Source organism: Lutra lutra, chromosome 9 (genome assembly GCF_902655055.1).
Source record: "Lutra lutra chromosome 9, mLutLut1.2, whole genome shotgun sequence".
NCBI lineage: Eukaryota > Metazoa > Chordata > Mammalia > Carnivora > Mustelidae > Lutra > Lutra lutra.
The window spans coordinates 20,189,443-20,211,993 of record NC_062286.1 but is presented as its reverse complement, the minus strand read 5'-3'; the positions used below and the strand labels follow the sequence as shown (position 1 = coordinate 20,211,993).

The 22,551-nt window shown below is 42.0% G+C and overlaps 1 protein-coding gene across 5 annotated transcripts in view; it reads left to right on the top strand.

Moving 5' to 3' along the window:
• Window positions 1-19,883, top strand: part of ASXL2 (ASXL transcriptional regulator 2) — a 145,090-nt gene extending 125,207 nt beyond the window's left edge. For all 5 annotated transcript variants that reach the window (XM_047744282.1, XM_047744280.1, XM_047744279.1 and 2 more), the window contains 5 exons: window positions 406-569; window positions 4,555-4,651; window positions 6,731-6,836; window positions 9,522-10,239; window positions 14,357-19,883. In XM_047744282.1, the coding sequence (XP_047600238.1) occupies window positions 406-569; window positions 4,555-4,651; window positions 6,731-6,836; window positions 9,522-10,239; window positions 14,357-16,831 (3,560 nt within the window). In that variant the 3' untranslated portion in view covers window positions 16,832-19,883. The remainder of the gene's footprint in view (window positions 1-405; window positions 570-4,554; window positions 4,652-6,730; window positions 6,837-9,521; window positions 10,240-14,356) is intronic.
• Window positions 19,884-22,551: the final 2,668 nt, after the last annotated feature.

Genomic DNA, 22,551 nt, shown 5'->3' with positions numbered 1-22,551 from the left:
TGGATTTCTTTTTTAAAGATTTTTTATTATTTGACAGAGATCACAAGTAGGCAGAGAGGCAGGCAGAGAGAGAGGAGGAAGCAGGCTCCCCGCTGAGCAGAGAACCTGATGTGGGGCTGGATCCCAGGACCCCGAGATCATGACCTGAGCTGAAGGCAGAGGCCCTAACCCACTGAGCTACCCAGGCACCCCTGGATTTTTTTTTATAATTTTGTGTATGTGTCATGCCTTGCTTTTGTTCGTCTTAAAGAAATTTCTAAAACCCTTTTAAATGTTCCTTCTTCACAGTGTGATATTTAAAGTAGTTACAATTGTGATTTTTTTTGCACTACAGAGTAAGCTATACTTAAAATAGAAACAAGAATGTAAAGGAGGCCCAAATGATTCTTTCCCCCTGTTTTGTAGGGCAAATGAAAAGGACTAAATGTGCTGAAATTGATGTTGAGACCCCAGACTCCATTCTGGTGAATACAAACCTTCGAGCGCTGATCAACAAGCATACCTTTTCCGTCCTTCCTGGAGACTGCCAACAGCGACTCCTTCTGCTGCTTCCAGAGGTGGATCGACAGGTGTGTTATTTTCACACATAAGCAGTTCTGAAAAACCATTCCGAAGCTTTCTTCACATCCCCTTTAACACTCCTTAAAACTTTTAAAATAGCTTTTTATATATACTTATAAAGAAGTGGTATCAAAGGTGCTAAAACAAGAAATAAGAATATTTTTATGTAAGTATTCTGAATAGTTTTGCCCTGTAAGTCTTAGAAAGGAAAAAACTCTTATCAGAATGTCAAGACCATGGAATAAACTTTATGTAGCTATCATATTAGGAAGTGAGGTATTCAGTGAATACAGTCAAAGAGAAGAGTTGTCTTGCCTAAGACATTTAACAAGGATTTTTGAATGGATTTTTTTAAGAGAGTAAGAATGTTAATTATTTTCATTCTTTTGTTAGATTTTTTAAAAACAAAAACATTTATTGCCTTCATAATTGAGAACTTTCAAAACCCAGTATAGTTTATACTTTTTAAAAAAAGATAGCTAGAAGACATACCAAAGGTTTGGGAAAGTCTGGGTAGGGACCAGAGAGATTAAGAGTGGTCAGTAATAAGGTCAAGATCTGAGATTTTAGCTTTTATCAAGGAAAAGAGTGACTAGCAAGTCACTCCCCCTTCTGATCATCTGTTTCCTCCTCTACAAAAGGAAGATAGAATCATGATTTTCTAAGGTTTATTCAATTCAAAAGGTTTTTTTATTCATTATTTCCAAACACATACTCTGTTCGAAGTAACCTGATGGGCTCTCCCCTCATTTCCTAATCATTATAAAAACAAGATGAAAGAGAGACATTTTCCCTAGTTTACAGTAAGAAAACTAAATTTATTAGGTATAAATTTATACCTAAAACTAAATTAATTTATAAATTAATCTTGTGGTAAGAGATTAAAGAAGAGTAATGTATACACCTCATCTTAGCGAATTGACTGTGTCAAAAATAAAATATTTCTAACTCAGAATATCATCTTTCTATTAAACTGTACTGATGTTAGTTTCAGTAGCCTAATGATGTGAGTCAGCACATAGGAAAGCAGGTTAGATTCCATTTCCCGGGAGACCAAGTAAGTCAGCTGCACTACCAGCAGTTGGGTAAAGAAGTAAGTAGAGCTGATCATTCCCAACTACTGCTTCTCCCTCCTTAAAACTTCTTGGGGGAAATTACAGCTTTGGGGATGCCCACCTTTTGGTTCGAACAAGTTAGGAGGCTGACATTTCTGCAAAGTTTTTTAAGAACTTCTCATTGGGGTTTGCTCTCATCTTTTTTTAAAGGCTCAGGTTATTAGGTTGGGAATATGCTCGGACCTAACTAAAGGCCTATGAACTCCAGTGCAGGTTCCTTAAAATGGTCTTTTGATTAATGGCCCTTATCCTCTCTCAGAGGAAGGATTGCCACATAAAATTCTAGAATGAAAAGGGACTTTATAATTTATCTATTCAATTTCCCATGGAGTGCAGGCCGGTGGGAAGTTCTTAATAGGACATTACTTGGCCTTTTTTTAGTATGGTGAGAACACATGGTAATTTGAGAAATAACGTCCTTATGTCTAGAAGTATGGAGCTCCAGTCAACTTCACTGTCCGATGCAATTTAGGGTGCTTGTAGAATCCTGGTTATTACTAGGACGGAACATCGAAAACCGTATTTCATTGTCTGAGTGCCCAGCCATGAAGTAAAAAGACATAATTTAGATCAGAGAAAAGAATACAGGAGGGGAATGGATTAAAGCACCTCTCTAGATATATTTAAAGATCTGTCATAGGAAACAGGTAAACTTGTTTCTCCAGAAAGCAGATGTGATGTTAAAGTAACATTTTTTTAACAGCTGTAGCTGTTAAAATGGACTGACTTATGATGGAGTAACTTGCTCGTTTCTGGACCGTTCAGGCAGAGGTCAGATGACCTGTTCTTTTTTTTTTTTTTTTTTTTTAAGATTTTTTTTATTTATTTGTGAGAGAGAGAGAGAGTCAGAGAGTGACCACAGGCAGGCAAAGGCAGAGGGAGGAGCAGGCTCCCTTGCTGAGCAAGGAGCCCGATGTGGGACTCGATCCCAGGACGCTGGAATCATGACCTGAGCCGAAGGCAGCTGCTTAACCAACTGAGCCACCCAGGCACCCCCAGATGACCTGTTCTTACAGGGGAAACCATCACCCCTCTGACCACTTTCTAACAAGTCGGCAGTCAGCAAACTTGGGCCAGTTTCGGCCCACTGCCTGTTTTCCTAAATAAAGTTTTATCGACGTAGGGTCACTTGCGTTAGTTTACATGTGACATAGAGCTGTGTTCGTGCCGCAGCGGCATACGTTAAGTAGTGGCAGCAGAGGGCCTATGGCCTTTCAGAGCCTCAAATACTTGCAGTTGCTCCTTTGACAGGAAAAGTTCACCAGTTTCTGCTCTAGAGCTGGGCGGGAGTGGGGGTATGGGGGCAGATAACGTGGGCCCTGATAGGTATAGAGAGTGAGGCTGGTGGGGAAGAGTTCCTCAGTCGCTAGGATGTCCCAATAGTTACTTAAATTTTCTCTGAAAAAATTGTTTTTGACTTATGGGTTACGTTTAAATTGTTAATCTACCTAGTATTTTTTTTTTTATTGCTCTGAAATCGGGGTTCAACTGTATTTTCTGCTTATTAATAGCCTCTTGTTTTGCCACTACATATTTGACACAGCCATCTTTCTCAGTCTAAAATCCCACCTTCATTATGTATTCTGTTCAGTTATAAGCAGTGTGTGTTTATGCATACTCTCTCATCTTCCACTTGTTTCTTTGTTCCTTCGAGTGTTCGTAATAATACTTTCAACTGCAGTGGCTTCGTATGTGGTATGTTTAATAATTGGAAAGGTGGTTTTTCTTGTTTTTTCCTTATGAACTTGAAAATCATTTTGTTAATGACAACTCTGCATTAGGGGTTCTGACTGGAATGTAGATATTAACTGTGGGGAGAATGGCAATTTTACTCAACTTTTCTGTCTAAATCTTTTTCAGATCTGTGTTTTATGTCCTTAAATAAGATTTATGGTTCTAAAGCATGATAGGAAATCTGAAATCTCTAATAGAAAGAATCTTAAAACCTTTTGGCAAGATACCACAAATCAAGTCCCTAGGCAGATAAATGAGAGGAAATATTTTTTGTGGATGTGACAGTTTTACTATGAATAGTATGTAAGGGATCCTCACAAATTGATAATAAAAATAAGTAGCCTTTTGGAAAAATATACATAATGATAAGCATTTCACAAGATGGCAAATCTAAATATTTAATAAATATGCAAAAAGGTGAACAAAACTCCAGTAGTCAAGATAAAGGAAATTTTTACCATTTTTTAAACCCATTAGAATGGCAGAAATTAAATAGTCTCGTTAACATATATTGTTCACAGGACAGAGTACACTCATATATTTCAGGTAGAAATGTGAATTGTTGTAGCCTTTTTGGAAAATAATCTAACAGTACCTAGTTACAGACACAGATACTTCGTTGCTTTTAGAATTTATTCCACAGAAGTAAAAGCTCTAGTGTATTCATCTCTGCAGCTTGGTTGGTTATGGGAAAGTACTGGAAACAAGGTGTGTGTTTATGATTATGAAACTGGGGCATGAATTGAGGTGCGTGCCTACGGTGAGACATGTGCAGCTGTTAGGAAGGAGCGAACACTCTGCCCGTCGACTTGGAGGGACTTCCCCAGTGTATTACTTGAGAAAAAGAAGATTCAGAGCTTGGTCACAGTTTTGTAAGAGAAATAATAAACCTCCCAGGGAGAAACCTTCTTACATGTAGATTTATTTGTTTGCGGAGGATTCTTTGAGTATACTTAATGGTGAATGGAATTGAAAGAAGGGAGGAGAGGTAAACAGGAAAGAAATGTATTAGAAAAAGTGATATATTAAGTATCCAGGATGATATAGTCAGGTTTCTATAAAATTAAATGTATATACATTCTTCTCTAAAATGAAAGAATTTGGCTTTCTTTGTAAGCTTCTCTTGGCTTGTTCTTTGACCCAGGTTGGTCCAGATGGTCTGATGAAGTTAAATGGCTCAGCCCTTAACAATGAGTTCTTCACTTCAGCAGCCCAAGGCTGGAAGGAAAGACTCTCAGAAGGTAAATGTTCAAACTTATGTGCCTCCTAGATTGTGTATGTACTTGGAGCTACTATGAGGGCATGTTGGCACCTCTGTGCCTCAGCGAGTTTTTGAGCAATTTTAGTAGGCTAAGGACAGGATGTTTCCGTAGCATAGAACTAGCTCTCCTGTGTGATACCCTATACTGACTTTTGTCTGGATCCTATGTAACCAGGTCTAGCTCCAGGTGGAGTCTAGCGATGTTTCTTCAAGAATTCAAAGTCACCTTTGAATTTAGGGAAACTAAAAAAAAATAGATTTTTTAGTCCCTCTTCCTAAAGATTTTTGATTCAGTAATTCTAGGTGAATGCCTAAGAATTGAAATTTTAATAAGCAGGGTACAGAATTAGAGTTACAGTGTTTTCTTATGTTTGTTTTTCAGTACACGTGTAATACAAACTAACACTTGGAAGGTCACATGAAGGTGTACCAAGACATAGCCTAAAACAACTGTGAGAAGCTTTAAAATGAATACACTTGTAAGGAGAGCATTAGGAATGCTACTCCTTGCTGACATTTTGTCCGATCAGTAGCATTTAGAGTTACTTGACCAACTTATTAACATCTGTATTGTTGACTGCAGTGTTGACATTTGCCTTCCTGTTGTTTTGGGGCAGGGTGGGGGGAAGCAGTTCTGTGTAGAGATGTTTTCTCACTGACTACTCTGGTCTTGTCTCTTAAAGATTTCCTTGAGCAAAGACCACTTATTTTTTTCTGAACTGCAGTCACATAAACACTTTAAAACATATGCATTACTATTACCTTTCTTTAAGAATAATTTGATGAAGGATTTTTGCCCTGCCTAACTCCCCATTTTTTGTTTGTTTGTTTCGTTTGTTTTGTTTTTGAGAGAAAGAGAGACCAAACTGTAGCAAGAGGGAGGGAGGCAGAGGGACAGAAAGAATCTTAAGCAGGCTCTAGGGTCAGTGCAGAGCTGGAAGCAGGGCTTGATCTCTGGACGCTGAAATCATGACCTTAGCCGAAATCAGGACTCACCCAGGTGCTCGCCCCCCCTGGCTCCCCCACCACCCAGTTTTTTAAAGTAGACAATGTCATCAGTGGTACTTTGTTATCAGTTTTTTTTTTCTTTCTTTTTTTCTTTTTCTTTTCTTTTTTTGCATATGAGCAGTCACTGCTATGCCTAGTCATGTGATCGTATTTTATGAGCAGCAAAAACTTTGAACACTGTACACATGTGAACAGAAGTCAGTATGTTTTATTCCTCATTCTCTTGTATACAGTAGACTCCCTGAAAAAGTAGTTCTGGGTTGGATTCTGACAGGCAAAGTCCTCTTTTCTACTCCCGTGCCCAGGACTGTGTCCTTCAACACTTTTCTTCTCTATCCTTTTACCCTAAAGAAACCTAAACTTGAACACTACCGTTTCTATTTTTCCTTGACATCCTGGGTATTAGAGTATAAAAAAGAGCAGGCTTTCTGAGCCGCAGTTGGAAGATGGCCTACCCAACAGATTCACGTGTCCTCTGCTGTCGGAGAGGGAGGGATGGAGGTAGTTGGTGGTAGTTGGTGGTATATGCAAGTAAATGTCGTATTCAGAGTGGCGCGGTCATTGACATGTTTAGTGCCTTATGTCAGGGCAGTAGAGCTGTTCATTATGCAGTAAGAGACAAAAGGCACAAAATACAACTTGCCTAAGGGAAGCAGAACTTTAAAATAATAGAATGCCCAATGGCATTATTTACTGAAACCATGTGACTCTTTTTCCAGTGGAAAAGAAATGACAAGTTCAAGGTTAGTGATAAATCTGTAGGGAGTATGATGTTTGGAGCAGGAGGGAGGTGCTGTAAGAGAGCCCAGAGGAAAGGCACAGGTGGCCTCAGCTGAGTACTGGAAGCTGCACACGGTGGTGTGTGAGCACTGTATGTCCCCCAGTGGCTTCTAGGGGCTCCTTTCCAGTGAGGAATTGGGGGAAATTTCTCTTACTTCCACATGATAGTATTCTGACCCCTGCACCAGTTTTTCATGATTTACAAATATTTAAAAGTTAAAAACAGCATATTTCTGTTGAATATCCCTTTTTTCCCTTTTTTACATTACAGGTGAGTTTACACCTGAGATGCAGGTGAGAATTCGCCAAGAGATTGAGAAGGAGAAAAAAGTAGAGCCATGGAAAGAACAATTCTTTGAAAGCTACTATGGTCAGAGGTAATACCAAGACAGGTTCCATAATCCAAATGTGAATTCCTACATATGTGTCACACAGTGTTTCATCTTAACTACCTTTGCAGAAATTCTAGTCCTCAATTTCCTTCTATTATTTTGCCAGGGTTTTTTTTTTTTTTTTTTTTTTTTTTTTTTTTTTTTTTTAAGATTTTATTTATTTATCTTACAGAGAGAGTGAGAGACAGAGCATGAGCATGAGCAGGGAGGAGGAGGCAGAGGGAGAGGGAGAAGCAGACTCCACACTGAGCAGGGAGCCTGACACAGGGATTGATCCCAGGACCAAGGATCCTCTGGGGTCGTGACCCGAGCCAAAGGCAGACGCTTAACCTGAGCAATGCAGTGAGCAACGCAGGCACCCTCACCAATTCTTCTTAACCAAGATATTTTTTCTTTTTATGAATCACAGGTGTACAAAATTGGGTTACTTGACTCTTGACACGTTACCATTGTGGGTGGGATGTTTCATTTAAAAAAAATTATCTCGAATCGGAGTCCCTTTCTTTGAATAGTCTGAATTGTTCTTCTAGTAATTTTATAAGTTACAAGAATACGGAAGTTTTTTTCTAACAGTTAATTATCGCACAAGATGATAGTTCATCCAGAATCACCAAGGAGTTCTAGGAATCCTGTAATATGAACCATTACACCCAGGGCATCGTTAAACAGCCTCTTCTCTCTAGAAGGCACTCTGGCAGGTCTTCACAGCTCCATGAAGATACAAACCCTGTTCTCAAGGGGATGATTTTGCTAATAAAATCTCAAGGGGATTTATTTTCCTAATAAAATTTTTTTTTTCCTAATAAAAAATCTAAATAGGGGCACCTGGGCCCCTTAAGTCTGTTAAGCCACTGCCTTTGGCTCAGGTCATGATCTTAGGGTCCTGGGATCGAGCCCCACATCGGGCTCTCTGCTCAGCAGGGAGCCTGCGTCCCCCTTTCTCTCTCCCTGCCTCTCTGCCTGCCTCTCTGCCTGTTTGTGTTCTCTCTCTGTCAAATAAATAAATAAAATCTTTAAAAAAAAATCTAAATAAAATGTTAATGGGGACATTTAAATAGATGACAGTGGAGCTCTGTTGTTTGAGGTAGAATTGAATGAACATCCAGAGAGTTACTGGTTTGTCTCCCTTGTCTTCTGCAGACCTAATGGCAGACCTCAAGAACACTCCATAACCACAGTTGGACAACTACTGGCTCTTTTTCTTATCTCCCAGTAGTTCATCGATCCCTTTTATGGTCACGTAGGAAGTGATTCCTTTTGTGGTTAAGAGTCTCTCCTATGGGCTCGCCTGGCTGGCTAAGTTGGTAGAGTGTGCAGTTCTTTTTTTTTTTTTTTTTTTTTAAGATTTTATTTATTTATTTATTTATTTGACAGAGAGAGGCATAGTAAGAGGGGCAACACAAACAGGGCGAGTGGGAGAGGGAGAAAGCAGGCCTCCTGCTGAGCAGGGAGCCCAACTCAGTCTCAATCTCAGGATTCTGGGATCATGACCTTACCCAAAGGCAGACGCTTAACGACTGAGCCACTCAGACGCCCCTGAGTGTGCAACTCTTAATATTGGGATTGTGTGTTTGAGCCCCATGTTGGTCTTAAAAAAAAGTCTCATATATTGATATTTTTACACTCTTGGTATGAGCTTTGAGCCTTTCTACAGAAATGATGGTCTTTCCATTAGACTCTTGTCACAGGTAGATGTCACTCCGTAAATATTGTACATTCCCTCTGGAGGCAGATAGAGCATTGTAGCAGTTTTGGGGTCTTTCTCTTTTCATCTGTTACCTTTTTTTGGCCCGCATTTACAGAAGGACTGTTTTTTTTCTTATTGTCTATTTTTGTTGTTAGCCACTCTATCCCAGAGGTGCAGTACTGATCATTTGAAGTCACCAAAGAGGGTCTCCTGCCTTTGCCTGTTTAAACAATGTGCTAAAAGACTATGAGGGGTCTCTGGTGACCTCTGCTGAGTAGCCTAATTCTAATGGGGCTACACTGTGGAAGTCCCAGTTTATCATCACTCCCAGGACAGCTCGGAGTCATTTTTCCTCAGCATTATGGAACTATACTAAGTGAAGTGTAAACGGGCTTTCCAGAAATTCCAGAATTCTAATTTTCAACCTATGGAAAACATTGACAGCCACCTCCTCCTGTCTCCTCAGGAGCCCGTAGACTTCTTGGGCCGTCCTTTCTGCAGGTGCTACAGAGCAGAGTTGATGAGGGTGCGTGGGTCTCGGTCTTCTTTCACTTCCTTTGTGGGTAGTCTGTGATGCTTGCCTCTAGACATGGTAGCCCCTTTTATAAGCATAAATAATAATGACAATTAACAGTATCAAGCTTTAATATGTGCTAGGTACTGTTCTAAGTACTTTATATGCATTAATTTAATCACACCAATAATATAAAGTAATGAACCTCACTATATGATGAGGAAACTGAGATACAAAAGACTAGTGACTGACTTAATGTCACATGTGTGTATCAGAGCCAGGATTTGCCTCCAGACACTTGAGATCCAGAGCTTCACTAATCATAATCATAATAATGGTGATGATATATGAGGAAAAGCTACTCTATGTCAGGGTTTCTTCCGGGCATTGCCATATACTATTATCTCCTAATACGTTTAGTAACATGGGCCATTCCTCAACTAGGATATTTTTTTCTTCCACCTTTTAGTTCTGGTTTGAGCCTTGAGGATTCAAAGAAATTGACAGCCTCGCCCAGCGATCTCAAAGTAAAGAAAACCCCAGCTGAGCAACCAAAATCCATGCTTCCTTCAGAGGCCTCGCCTGTCAGTGTCGTCCCAGGAATTCCCCAGTTAGGGTCAAAAGAAGAAGTGGTGCAACTGCCATCCCCAGTAAGAAAAGAAGAGCATGAAAGCCAAGATACGGTGCAGCCAAACCCCAAATCCACAGAGCCCCTGCTTCCCTCAGCAAGCAATACGCAAGAGCTTAGCAGTGTTCTTCCCATCAAGTGCCCAAAGGATGACAGTTTCTTGGAGCAGAAGCCAGTTGCCTCTGCTGAACAGGAGTCTGAGAAAGAGAATCATCTCACCACAGTTCCTAGTTATAACAAAGATGAAGGCCAAGAAGCTTTAATTACGTCCCCAAACAAACCCAAGAGTCCTGGGGTGGAAAAACCAGTAATGAAGCCCATGGCAGAAGCTGGTCCACAGGAGATCACTGCAAAAGACCCTCCATCGGCCCCGGTTGATCACAGCCCAGAAAGCCTCAAGAGGAAATCTTGTCTCATCCAAGAAGAGGGCCCCGTGAGCTGGGAGAAAAGGCCACGTGTCACGGAGAATCGCCAGCACCAGCAGCCATTTCAAGTCTCGCCACAGCCCTTTCTCAGTAGAGGGGACAGGATCCAGGTGCGAAAAGTACCACCTCTCAAGGTAAGAGAGTGGGAAGGATTGAAAAAGAGAAAATGTCTGAACACTAAGTTTCTGGTCTTACTTAATACCAAGTCATTCATGGTATTTTTAACACAGAAACAGTTGTATATATTTGATAAGCACGTAACTGCATTCTTACATGAACAAAATTATGACTAAACAGGCATTTAGAACTGCATTCCTACAGATCTGTATTAGTGTTTTGGTAGTAAGGAAAGTGCCTGGATATCTAACTAATGTAGACCACCTCCACCCATCCTTCTGGCTGGCCACTCTTGAGATAGTTGTGGACATTATTCTGTCTCATGTGACAAAACAAGAAATATAATAATAATAAACAGAAGGAAGCCCTTGGTGTGATCAAGAGATCTTTGTGGCAAGAGCCATGACATTTTACATGTACCTTGATCCTTTTCTTACTGCCATAACTGATTGGATGTTCTGTGGCTCTAGAACTACCTTTAGTTCCCCCCTTTTAAAGGAAACCTGTGTGGCTGCTGTGAGTCACTACTGGTTACTTGAGGGACATCAGTAAGGTAGACTAGCCTTGCTAAGCTTTGCTGCTAAGGCTTTGTCCCTGACTTTCATGTTAGCATTCTATTGCTACTTAGCAAATATTTCACATTCATAAAGCGGTTTCCTTATCTGAGTATACAAGAGTGCACCTAACCAGTAGTGAGCCCTTTAAAGCCCAAACACATTTTTACTTCTGATCTAAAGTTTACTAATACTTGGGCTTGTGCTTAATATCAGTTTGCAGTTCATTTTTTCATTTAGTAAATAGTATATATTAATAAATTTTTACTAGTGGTGTTTATTAATACTGTTGTGTCTACTGTCAGCCCAGACATGGGGTAGTATTCATTCACGTTAGAAATGTAAATAGAAAAAGAAGCCACATAGAAATACTTTTCCCCTCTTTTTTATTTAACTTAGATGAACAAAGCTAGTTCCATCAGATAATATTCCTTAGAGACATTCACTTGCTAGTACTTGACCCATTTAACTTACTATCTATTTTTCTCTCGTGTTGCTTCTTAATTACTAACTGTATGACGTTCTCATTACTTTTTAATTTTAAGATTTATGCACTTAGGAATCTCCCTTTTTTAAAAGCAAATGTTTGCCATTTTTCCACCATTAACATACTTTGCATGCTTTGCCAGAGATTGTGATTTTTTTTTTTTTAAGATTTTATTTATTTGACAGACAGAGATCACAAGTAAGCAGAGAGGCAGGCAGAGAGAGAGAGGAGGAAGCAGGCTCCCTGCAGAGCAGAAAGCCCGATGTGGGCCTCGATCCCAGGACCCCGGGATCATGACCCGAGCCGAAGGCAGAGGCTTTAACCCACTGAGCCACCCAGGCACCCCGAGATTGTGATTTTTTTATGAAAATCACTTTACAATTCTTTTATCCCCCACTCTTACTGTTAGAAAAATATTAGAAACCTTTCTGTAATGAATGTCAGTCAGAACTTCTGTGCAGACCTGAGAGCTGAGTTACATTTTAGGTTTTACTTAATATAGATGATACTGTGAGGTGTGTCATTTCTATTTCCTCATCTTTATAGAGGCTGACTTACATCCTGCTTGGTCTCCTTCCCTAATCCAGAGAGGCCCCACACTGAAAATTAAAGTCCACCATGACGTGTTATTGTTATTCAATTTTTTCCCTTTCTTTTGCTTTCTTCTTCTTCCTTACGCCCTCCACACCCCCCACCCCCCCCCCCCCCCCCGCAGAATACTTTCTACCAGAAGTTGCTTTAATAACTCTTACCTTAGGCCTATATCTCAAATTCCACTTTCTTTGTTTCTTTTTTTTTTTTAAGATTTTATTTATTAGACAAAGAGACACAGCGAGAGAAGGAACACAAGCAGGGAGAGAGGGAGAGAGGGAGAGGGAGAAGCAGGCTTCCTGTGGAGCAGGGATCTCGATGCAGGGCTCAATCCCAGGACCCTGGGATCATGACCTGAGGTGAAGGCAGACGCTTAGTCATCTGAGCCACCCAGGCGCCCCATCAAACCCTACTTTCTTAGACAAAACTTAATATAATTTATAACAGAGCAAAATCTTTTAACCAAAACTTAAGTAGAAAAATAAAATCTTATTACAAATGTTATACATGTGTATATATGTTATATACATGCATATGTATGCACTTACATGTCCTAACATGGATGTCTGTACCATAACACGTACAGAGAGAGATGGAAGACGGTGTTTCCTATTTGGTATGCATCTGTTCTATTTTATTAAGATTTTGTTTTTTTATTTGAGAGAAAGAGCGAGGGAGAGCTAACAAGTGGGAATGGGAGCCGGGCTGGGGGGTGGTGGGGGAGAGGGAGAAGCAGGTTCTCCAGGGAGCAGGGAACCCAACGTGGGGCTCCATCCCAGGACCCTGAGATCATGACCTGGGCTGAAGGCAGGGGCTTAACCAACTGAACCAACCACCCAGGCGCCCCCATCTTTTCAGGATACATGAAGAAAATCGACCTTGCTTTACCAGGGTAGGGCTTCTTGTTTATTTGTTACCAATGCTCAGACAACATAAACAGGTTATAGAGCTGTTTACATAAATAACTGAAACTTACTATTTTTATGTATTAAAACTTTCTCTTTGAACCACTTTTAATGAATTTAGTCAACATGTTAGGAATGATTTTCAGTCATTACAATAGATAGTGTTTATTCTGCTAGGTATCTTGTTATTCTCAAGATTATTCTGATGTAAGTTGTTTGTCCCTGTCTACAGTTCCCCTGAACAACTGTGCTTTTACTTTCTTGGATTTAATTTTCTGGTGTTACCTACTTTCTCCCCTTCCTAGTGGTCTCTTCTAGGTGACATTACCAAGGGGCAACAGTTGCTTCTTTCCCTCTGTTGGTAGCTTCTGAAATACTATGCAGTTAGATGTAAAAGAGATTCAGTGCTAAGAGATTAGGTACATGTCCTGATGTCAGATGTGTGGACTGTGACAGCTGTGACACGATCCCATAGCTCTGACTTCTGCATGACAGAGAATCTGTTTCTCAGGACTAGTGACCTTTTGAGAAATGGATATAGCAAATAATGAAAAATTTTTAGTGACTTTATTATTCTTAATTTAAGGACTTCCAGAAGGATGACATGCATTTTCTTAGAGCCCTTTGGCTTACTTTTTTTTTTTTTTAAATTAAATGTCGTGTAACATCTGTCACAGTTATTTGCTCCTTTAAATTCTGGCAACTTACTAGAAGAGTAAGTTGATGCATCTCTTTGATGCATTCTCATTTAAGTCTGATAGCTTCCAAAGTATTGTTTCAGACAGGAGTCAGATTTCCTTTCAGCTGCAGTATTTTATGCTGTGAAAATCAGTGGTTTCAAACTTGGTGATGTAGCAGAGTTTCCCAGGAAGTGTTTCAGAAGTGCATATTTTCTCTAGAGTTCTAATTTGTCAGTTTTGGGAGAGGACCCAGAGCACTTTATTTTTAAACAGCTCCCCAAGTAAGTATAAAGGCAGCCACAGGTGAAAATGACTGTGGCGAACATTATATACATTCTGTCTATACTCCCTTCGTGTGGATGGACCGAGTGGGGTACCTCTGTGGATCCCACATGGTCTACCTTCCAGTGCAATCTAGACACCTCTGTCATTGAGCTAACTCAGCTTCTCTGCTTAAGTGTGCATGTGTGTATGTGCATTGAGCAGAAGAGAGCAAGAATTTTCCTCGCAGCTTAAAAGGAGAGCTAAGAAGAAAAAGACAGTGGTGCAGTGGTATGCTGCTTCTCTCACGCACGCATGCGAACGTGCAAATACCCTGCGAGGTCTGAACCTTAAGTAATAAGCTTTCATGAGTAGTAATGCCAGGAGGAGGGAGTTGTGTTGAGAAAAGAGGCATAGGGATTCGGGGTGGGGAGGGTGTCGGGGGAGGAGAGGCTTTGGCCCCAGGAGAGGAGGTGGAAGGACCCTAGGGGCACAGTCGCGTTGCTGTCTCCACGCTTAGGTCTCTTGGCCATGGACCTCCCATTTGTGTCACTGGTGTGCAGTGGTTACTGGAACAATTTAAGTGTTCTGGAAGTTGTGTTTTTCTTGTCGATGAAAACTAAGCTCCGGGTTTTTTTTCTCCCTCCTCCTTTCAGATCCCGGTCTCCAGAATCTCCCCCATGCCTTTTCCTACATCGCAGGTCTCTCCCAGGGCTCGTTTTCCAGTCTCCATCACTAGTCCTAACAGAACAGGAGCCAGAACTCTCGCAGACATCAAAGCAAAAGCCCAGCTGGTCAAAGCACAGAGGGCCGCCGCCGCCGCAGCTGCCGCTGCTGCCGCAGCCGCCGCCGCAGTTGGAGGGACCATTCCGGGACCTGGCCCCGGGGGCGGACAAGGTCCAGGAGAGGGAGGTGACAGGAAAACTGCTGGAGGAGGGAGTCCAGACTCAGACAGAGGCCGCGAACCTGGAAAGGGCCCCACACTGGAATTGGCAGGAACTGGAAGCAGGGGAGGTACGAGAGAGCTTTTACCCTGTGGTCCAGAGACTCAGCCCCAGTCTGAGACCAAGAGCCCAGACCAGGCACAGCCTCCTTGTGTCTCTGGAGCACAACTACAGCAAGCCCCCTCAGGGCCTCCAGCAGCTGCCGGTGGGGGAGCGCGCGCAAGCGTCCCCTCTCCAGCCCGCACTGATGCCCCCGCAGCAGCTGTAGGGCAGCTGACGAACGAACGGCTGAATCCCCTGGGGGCAGCGGCCGCGGCGGCCTCTCTCGCCCACCTACAAGCTCCCGGGACCTGCCGGCAGGAGACCTCGCCCTCTGCTCCCACAGAGCCTGCTCTCCGCTCAGGTGCCTCACCTGTTCGTTTTGCGGCCGATGGCACCATTGAGCCCAGTGTGGGTTCTGGTAGGAATGTGCCAGACCCTTTGGCCTCAGCAGAGACATCTGCTGGCGCTTCAGCAGCTGTGCCTCCCTCTCCTTTAACATCTTTATTGACCGCAGCCACTTTAGAAAAGCTTCCTGTACCCCGGGTCAGTGTAAGTGTAGCACCGACAGGATCGGCTCCATCCTCGAGCACTTTGCCAGTAGCTTCTAGCCTTAAAACTCCAGGAACGTCTTCAAATTTGAATGGACCCCTGTCAAGGCCAAGCTCTAGTATCCCTGCGAATAACCCTTTGGTCACTCAGCTGCTTCAGGGCAAGGATGTTCCCATGGAGCAAATTCTGCCTAAACCTCTCACCAAAGTTGAAATGAAAACTGTTCCACTGGCCACAAAAGAGGAGCCGGGGGCAGCAGTGTTCACAGGCAGTGGCGCCGCTGAAAACAGCAGAGAGGAAGGTGGTGAGAGGCAATGCCTCCCGGCTCTGCAGCAGCTGGGTAAAGCCTTGCCAAGTACGCAGCTCCCTCAGGTTCCAAGACCCCTTCAGCTCTTTTCAGGTAAGGACCTGAGGGACTCTAGCATCGACGCACACCAGTACCAGGAAGGACTCAGCAAAGCCACCCAAGATCAGATCCTTCAGACTCTCATCCAGAGGGTTCGGAGGCAGAACGTTCTCCCATTTGTGCAGCCCTCCCAGTTCAACTTCAGTCACTCAGGTTTCCCGTTAGAAGACATCTCCACAAGCCAGAGCTTCATGCTGGGTTTTGCTGGCAGAAGGACATCGAAGCCTGCAATGGCAGGTCACTACTTACTTAACATTTCCACCTATGGCCGGGGTTCAGAGAGCTTTAGGAGGACCCATTCTGTAAACCCCGAAGACCGTTTGGGTCTAAGCAGCCCCACAGAGGCCTTGAAAATGGGATACACAGACTGTAAAAATGCAGCCGGAGATAGCAGCAGTGGCAAAGAAGATACCGACGAGGAAAGTTCCGGTGACGAGCAAGAAGCCATCATGGTGAAGGAGGAGCCCCAGGCTGCCCAGGGTCCTGGCAAGTGTGAAGCAAGCTCGGGAACCCACAGTAGAGAAGCCCTGTCTGCCAGTGATTGTTTGGCAAAAAAGAACGTGAAGGCGGAGACACCTGTGCACGAGCAGACCACGTTAAGCAAGGAGAGTTACCTGTTCACGAGAGGCCAAACATTTGATGAAAAGACCCTAGCCCGAGATTTTATTCAGGCCGCCCAGAAACAGATGGCTCATGTGGTGAGAGGCAAGACGATGCGTGGCAGCCCTGAGCTTTTCAGTTCGACTGCCCTTCCTCTGACCGCAGACAGTCCCACCCATCAGCCTCTCCTCCTCCCACCACTGCAGACCCCGAAGCTGTACGGAAGCCCCACCCAGATCGGGCCAAGCTACAGAGGCATGATCAATGTCTCCACCTCGTCCGACATGGACCATAACTCTGCTGTCCCAGGGATGCCTGACTGTAGCCAGGTGGCCAGCAATGTAGGCGATGTCATGTCCTTTTCGGTGACTGTCACTACCATCCCTGCTAGCCAAGCGATGAATCCCAGCAGCCATGGCCAGACCATTCCCGTTCAGGCCTTTTCAGAAGAGAACAGCATAGAGGACACACCTTCGAAATGTTACTGCCGATTGAAAGCCATGATCATGTGCAAGGGGTGTGGAGCGTTCTGCCACGACGATTGCATTGGCCCCTCAAAACTTTGTGTCTCCTGCCTTGTTGTTCGGTAACAAGACTAGAAAGAGGATACCTGTGAAGGAGGCAGGGAGGGAAGGATTGATGAGATGTGGTTTTTTTGCGTCCTTTCGGAATCACAGAAATAAATAAGTAGGTTTCAGTTGTCTTAAGAGACAAATGTTACTTAATCAGGAATACAGAGTACAGATCTTACATTGTAGAGGAAGAGCACCTTGTATAGTAAGTCTAGGTCAAGCAAGACTTCGTGAATTTGTGACAAGTTTGCACTTACAAAATCATGTAAATATGTCACATTTTGTTTTAACATTGTTTTCCCAAGTGTTTAGGTAATGATGTATTTGAATTCAGATTTATGTTCCAATTCACGTGACTCTGAGAAAAGTTTAATGCCATGCATGGTTAAAGGAAGTGGTCTCTCTTCTCTCCATTTCCTAAGAGGCCAGGGAAAGGAAGGAATGAAGGAATGGTCTGGAGAAATGACCATTCAAGCTGATTATGTCATTACGGTCTGACTGCAGGCTTTATATAAGATTATTCAGCCTTGGCGGGATTTGGATTCAGGGTTTACTCAGTCCCTTTACCTTAAACAGAACCTTCTTAAGTTCAAATTTTTGATACCGTTTTAATTTTACAGGTAGTAATTCAGACTCTGAAAGCTCTTGACCTGGTTCTTGGCTTCCACAAACGAGTACTGTCGCCAAGCTCTCTGCTTGCAATTCATGCCCCCCACCCCACCCTCAAGGCCCCCTGCCCTGCCCTGCGAACGTGAACATGGCCCACGATGGATATGCCCCCCCCCCCCCCCCCCCCCCCCCCCCGCCGCCCCTGCTGTTAGCGGGGCCTGTGCCGGGCAGCAGTTATAGCAGTAACATCCGGGTACTCAGTCACGGGCGCTTACAAACGGCGGGCGTGCGGAGATGCTAGTAGAGCAGGAGCAAAGAGTGTTAGTGACGGGGTGATTTGAACTGTGTTTTGTTGGGCAGGGCCTCAAAAAGTGCAGAAACTGAACATAAAGAATTTCGGAAAACGATTTTAACACTAGAAGCAAGGTAGCCTCTCTTTTCCTCTTCTTGCCCAACCCTGTTCCCTCACGGTCTGTAGTCCACTGTTGTGCAGGAGGGAAAGCTCCTTGTTGCCACATTTGCCTGTTCTTTTAAGCCTGTTTTGACCTCCCAGGCATCTGAGGAGTATGGAGTGATCTTACTAGATACTGCTTTGAACACAATGTGTGCGTGTGTACACACACACGCACACACACACACACAGTAAAAGTTAGACACTTCTCCTGTTTTAAAAAACGTATCCTCTGTTTTAGATTACTGCTGTCTATGCACTAGGAATCTCTAATGTAAAGGGCTTCAGTAAATGGTTAAGGGAACATATAGAAAGGAAGAGAAATTAACTCCAAAGTTTTGTTGCTTGTTGTTGTTGGTTCTTTTTGGTTTTCCTTTGTTGTTTTTTAAACCTTTCACCAGTGACTGAGGAGTTTTTGAGAGCATACATTTAGGTCCTGGTTAAAGAACATTAAAATGAATCTACAGTTTACCACAATTCGGTATTGAAGAATTGGGTATTGTCATTGTGCATCATTGCATATTGATTTCAAGTTTCCCGATTGCAGGTGTGTAAAGTAAGAATATTATTGCTGCCTAGTACACTTATAGCTGTGCTTAGTGTTCAGGATGTGATACTTACCAAATGCAGAACAGTGTAAATTTACTAAGTCACATTCCAGATTAGGAGAAAGTAGACAGTAATACTCTTTGCTCTTCCCCGTTCTGTTCCCCATTCTTCTCCTGTATGCTTTTAATACTTTTGAACCCCATAAGAAACCTACTACTTGACTGTTTTGAGTTTTTGCTTCTGTTATTTTTTGTGGCTCAAGGCAAGTACAAGATTATTTGTTCTAGTTTCAGCCAAGATAATAGGATGTCCTCCTAACTTCCCTTTTTCTTCCAGCACACACATAGCTAAAAAATACGAAGGCTACACGGCTCCTGGGATAAGGAGTAAGTTCTTTAGCCACGATCCAGTAAGAAAGAAACATGGTTCGGTTCCCCAAACTTTCAGTACTCGGGGTAGATCCAAGGGCAGGGGCGAAAAGGACCTATTATTGCTGGTTGAAACTCTCCACGCTCAGCTTCTTCACTCCCCACGTCAGTGCCAGGCCTGAGGGCTGGTCTTTGTGCTGGAAGTGCCTGAGTATTTCAGAACTGACGCCGTGCTAAATGTGAATTACCGATTCGGATTGGTCAAAGTGAACTTTCTTCTTTGCACCTTTCCTGTCATAGGAAGCCTCTCCTCCGCGGTTCCCCTAATCTGAGGTTGGACAGACTAACCAGGAGAGGAGGAGAGGGATCAGGGATTTTCAAGTCCATTGGGAGAGCAAACCGTAGCGTGCCTCTTCTTCTTGACCAGGCTCTTGCAGATCGGTCCTAAGCATTATTATTCCCCAGATTCTCTTAACAACTAATACTCAGCTAATAAAATACATGCATTTGTGAATGTCCCTAAAACAGGATTTGTCAACTAGGTACACTGCCTCAATCTTGACCGAATGAGAGACTGGGTTCTCTCGGGTTGGTAGTAAATTGAATACAACCTGTTTGTCTGTTTCACAACAGTGGTTTCAGGTAGAAAGTCATTCATTCTCAGAGCTGAGCAGAAAAACAACAGCAGCAATCCAAACACGTTAACAGTCTGGCCCTTTTGAAAATGAAGCAGTAGAAACAAGAAAAATCTTTATATTATTGAGAGCATGGTACACCAGTATCTTTAAAGCAGTTTTTTTTGTCTTAGGTTTTCGGAGTTGCTTTACCTTTCAGCTCAATCTGAAAGGTTGCTAATAAATCCTGAGCTTTTTTTTTTTTTTTTTTTTAATGGCATTTAGTTGCACTATTTCCAGTGACTAGTCAGGCATTATGCCTGATGCTTATGTCTCCAGGGTATGCTTCTCGAGCCTGAGCCTTCTGATACCTTCCATTGTAGGTCACCCTGGGGAGATAGCATTAACAATAACTATGTCATCTCAGTCTTAATGACTGTTCTGAGTTGTCTACTAGTAGAGAAGACTCCCTGAATCTGCAAAAAGATTTGATAAAAATTCTCCATTCTGTTAAACAACCTGGGGTGGTTCGCTCTACTATTCCTTAACCCCTATGCTCAAGATACTGAGACTATCTGTGGTATCCCATGTAACATTTCTAAGAATAAGATCTGGCAAATGGGACATTTTTCTCGGAGAAGGGGAAGCATATTTGCATGGGCTGGGAAGGCACCCAGATGTAGGGGTTTTAGGAATTATCTCCTTCAAATAGCCAAAGGAAGACCTCATTGCCTTCCGGGGGAGGCTGTAAATTCATACATATTGATGACTTGACAGTTACCATCCTAATCGTTTATTATTGCCTTTCTCCACCTTAGAGCCCTTAAAAAACTCTTGGGTGAAATGATTTGTTATAATGAGGGGGTCTTCTCTGGTCATTACACCACTATTTATTTCTAGAACTCTTTATCAGTGAGCAGTGCCAAGGTTTTCTCTGTGACCTAGAGGTTGCTTTTCAAAGCAAGGAGGGAGAAGTCCCCCGTTGCATTGCAGCAACGTGCTAAGTAAAAATACTTGGCCAATGGTAGTTTTCAGCTCAATTTATAGAATAGTCCAAAGAGACTGAGAAACATGATGATGGGCAGGGATCTTTTCCTACCGTGTTTCAATACCTACATACCTATTGAAAGGGAACAATAGGTAAAACATTTCCTGAAGTTGAGGTAAGAGCTTCATAGATTCTTGGTTACTTTATTTTTTTTAATGCTTTACATTTGATACAACTATTAAAGATCAATTTTAAAAATAGCTTTCCAGTAATATATTTTAAGTAATATATATTTTAATATCTATGTAAAAAGTGACAGTGGAAGACTTCGATTTCTCATATATGGTATGTTTATGTAGGACCTCACTGTTAAGGCACAAATTATTACAAAGGAAGTTACTCTAAAGACACTCAGATTATTTCCAAAAAAATGCAATAAGGGGAATAGTTTTGGAGTTTATTTTTTATTTTAAAAGAAAATCGACTTATTTACCACAAGCTATTTTTTTTCCTTCTGGCTTATAAGGTTTGTACAGACTGGTTTGGTAAATGCTAAACTTTTGTGTCTTTTGCCTTTTTAAAGGAATTGTTAACATTGGAATTGAGGGTATGTACAGAGAAGTTGGTGTCAACACCATTTAAAAAGTCATATTTTTTCACAGATATAGAAAAATCATTTTACATAAGAATTTTAAGTATTTGCAATAAATATATGTATATAGATTGTATGTATTCATATATTCTTATTTTTCATTTTATTATTAAGTAAAAGATAATTAAAGTGAAAATAAAAACCTTGGAGTTTTTGGTGAATCTTGAGGTCTGACATCCATCTGAGAGCGGTGCGGGAAGGGCCCTCAGCCGTTGCCTTATATTACCATTGGAAGATTACTACAGATTGTCTAGAAGAGTAAAATGAGAAATTCGGTGATAAACAGTTCAGGGTAGCACATTTCTTTCAAAACTCTAGTAAAAATATTAAATTGCCTAATCTGTCTGTCTCTGTTTTCACCCTTCAACTGTTCCGTCTCTTAACCATGGGATGTTATTGGGAACTTCAAAAACAAATACAAAAACATGGTGCGTGCATTTTTTTTTTTTTAACGTGCCCACTATTTGCTTCTAAAACAAAGAATGGTTAAGAAAATATCTCAGGGGTAAAGATAGGTTTTTCTTTCTCAACAGTGGTTAATAATTCATTAGCAAACATTCACTGCCACCAGCTTCCAGGTGTAGGAGTATGTGAAGAAACAATGTCATGAAGACAATCGAAAACTTGTTTTCTGTTTCCCAGTTCTTCTCTGAGAAGTGAGTTTCCTAATAGCTCTATATCCTTCCTGATTGGTCCAGAGAGGGAGTTTCCTAACAGTTTTAGGGCTTTTCCTGATTGATCCGGAAAGCTAGAAGAGCTAGGAGAACTTGGATTTTGATCTCACTAGTGTCAGAAAGGGAATTTATGCAAACGAGGACTGAGCCAGATACTAGGACGGCTTAATTCCCCTTAGTCCCCATACCTACAGATAGCCTGGATCCTGCTGTTCAAGAGAATTCTCTGGTTGCAAAAACTTGGTTTTAGGATATGATTGAAGGAGCAGAATGGTATCTAGATAGTCTTTGGTAATAAAGGTATCTAGCCCATTCTTTAAAAGTGAATATAGACTGGATGAAATAAAAAATGTCAGAACTTCGTGAATGTATCTTAGTGACCCATGAAACTGACTTTTTGTTCTAGTTCCCTAGTTCTCCCCGTAATCGCTCAGCTGTGATTATTTTCACTGATAAAAAGAGCATATTTTGGAAATTAATAAGGATACAAGAATGCTGTTTAAAAGATCGCCTTGTTATTTTTCAAAAATTGAAATTTCAAACATTGTTGCCCAAAGATATTGAAGAGATCTTTACCAGTCCAAGAGAACAGCATTCTAAATCTTTGCTGAAAATATGCTTTTTCTAAAGGAAAATTCTTACGTCTCAGGGAACATCTGCATTCATGTAATTCCCATATATAATAGGAGTGAAAGTGAAATACTTAAATGTGTGTGAACCAGCCCATTATGGCCGTTTCCAGACATGTACTCCCCCACCCCCCAGCTTGCTGTTTCTTGTAGATATTTGTAATTATTTAAATGGGCCTCCTACCTCACCAGAAGTGAAATTCA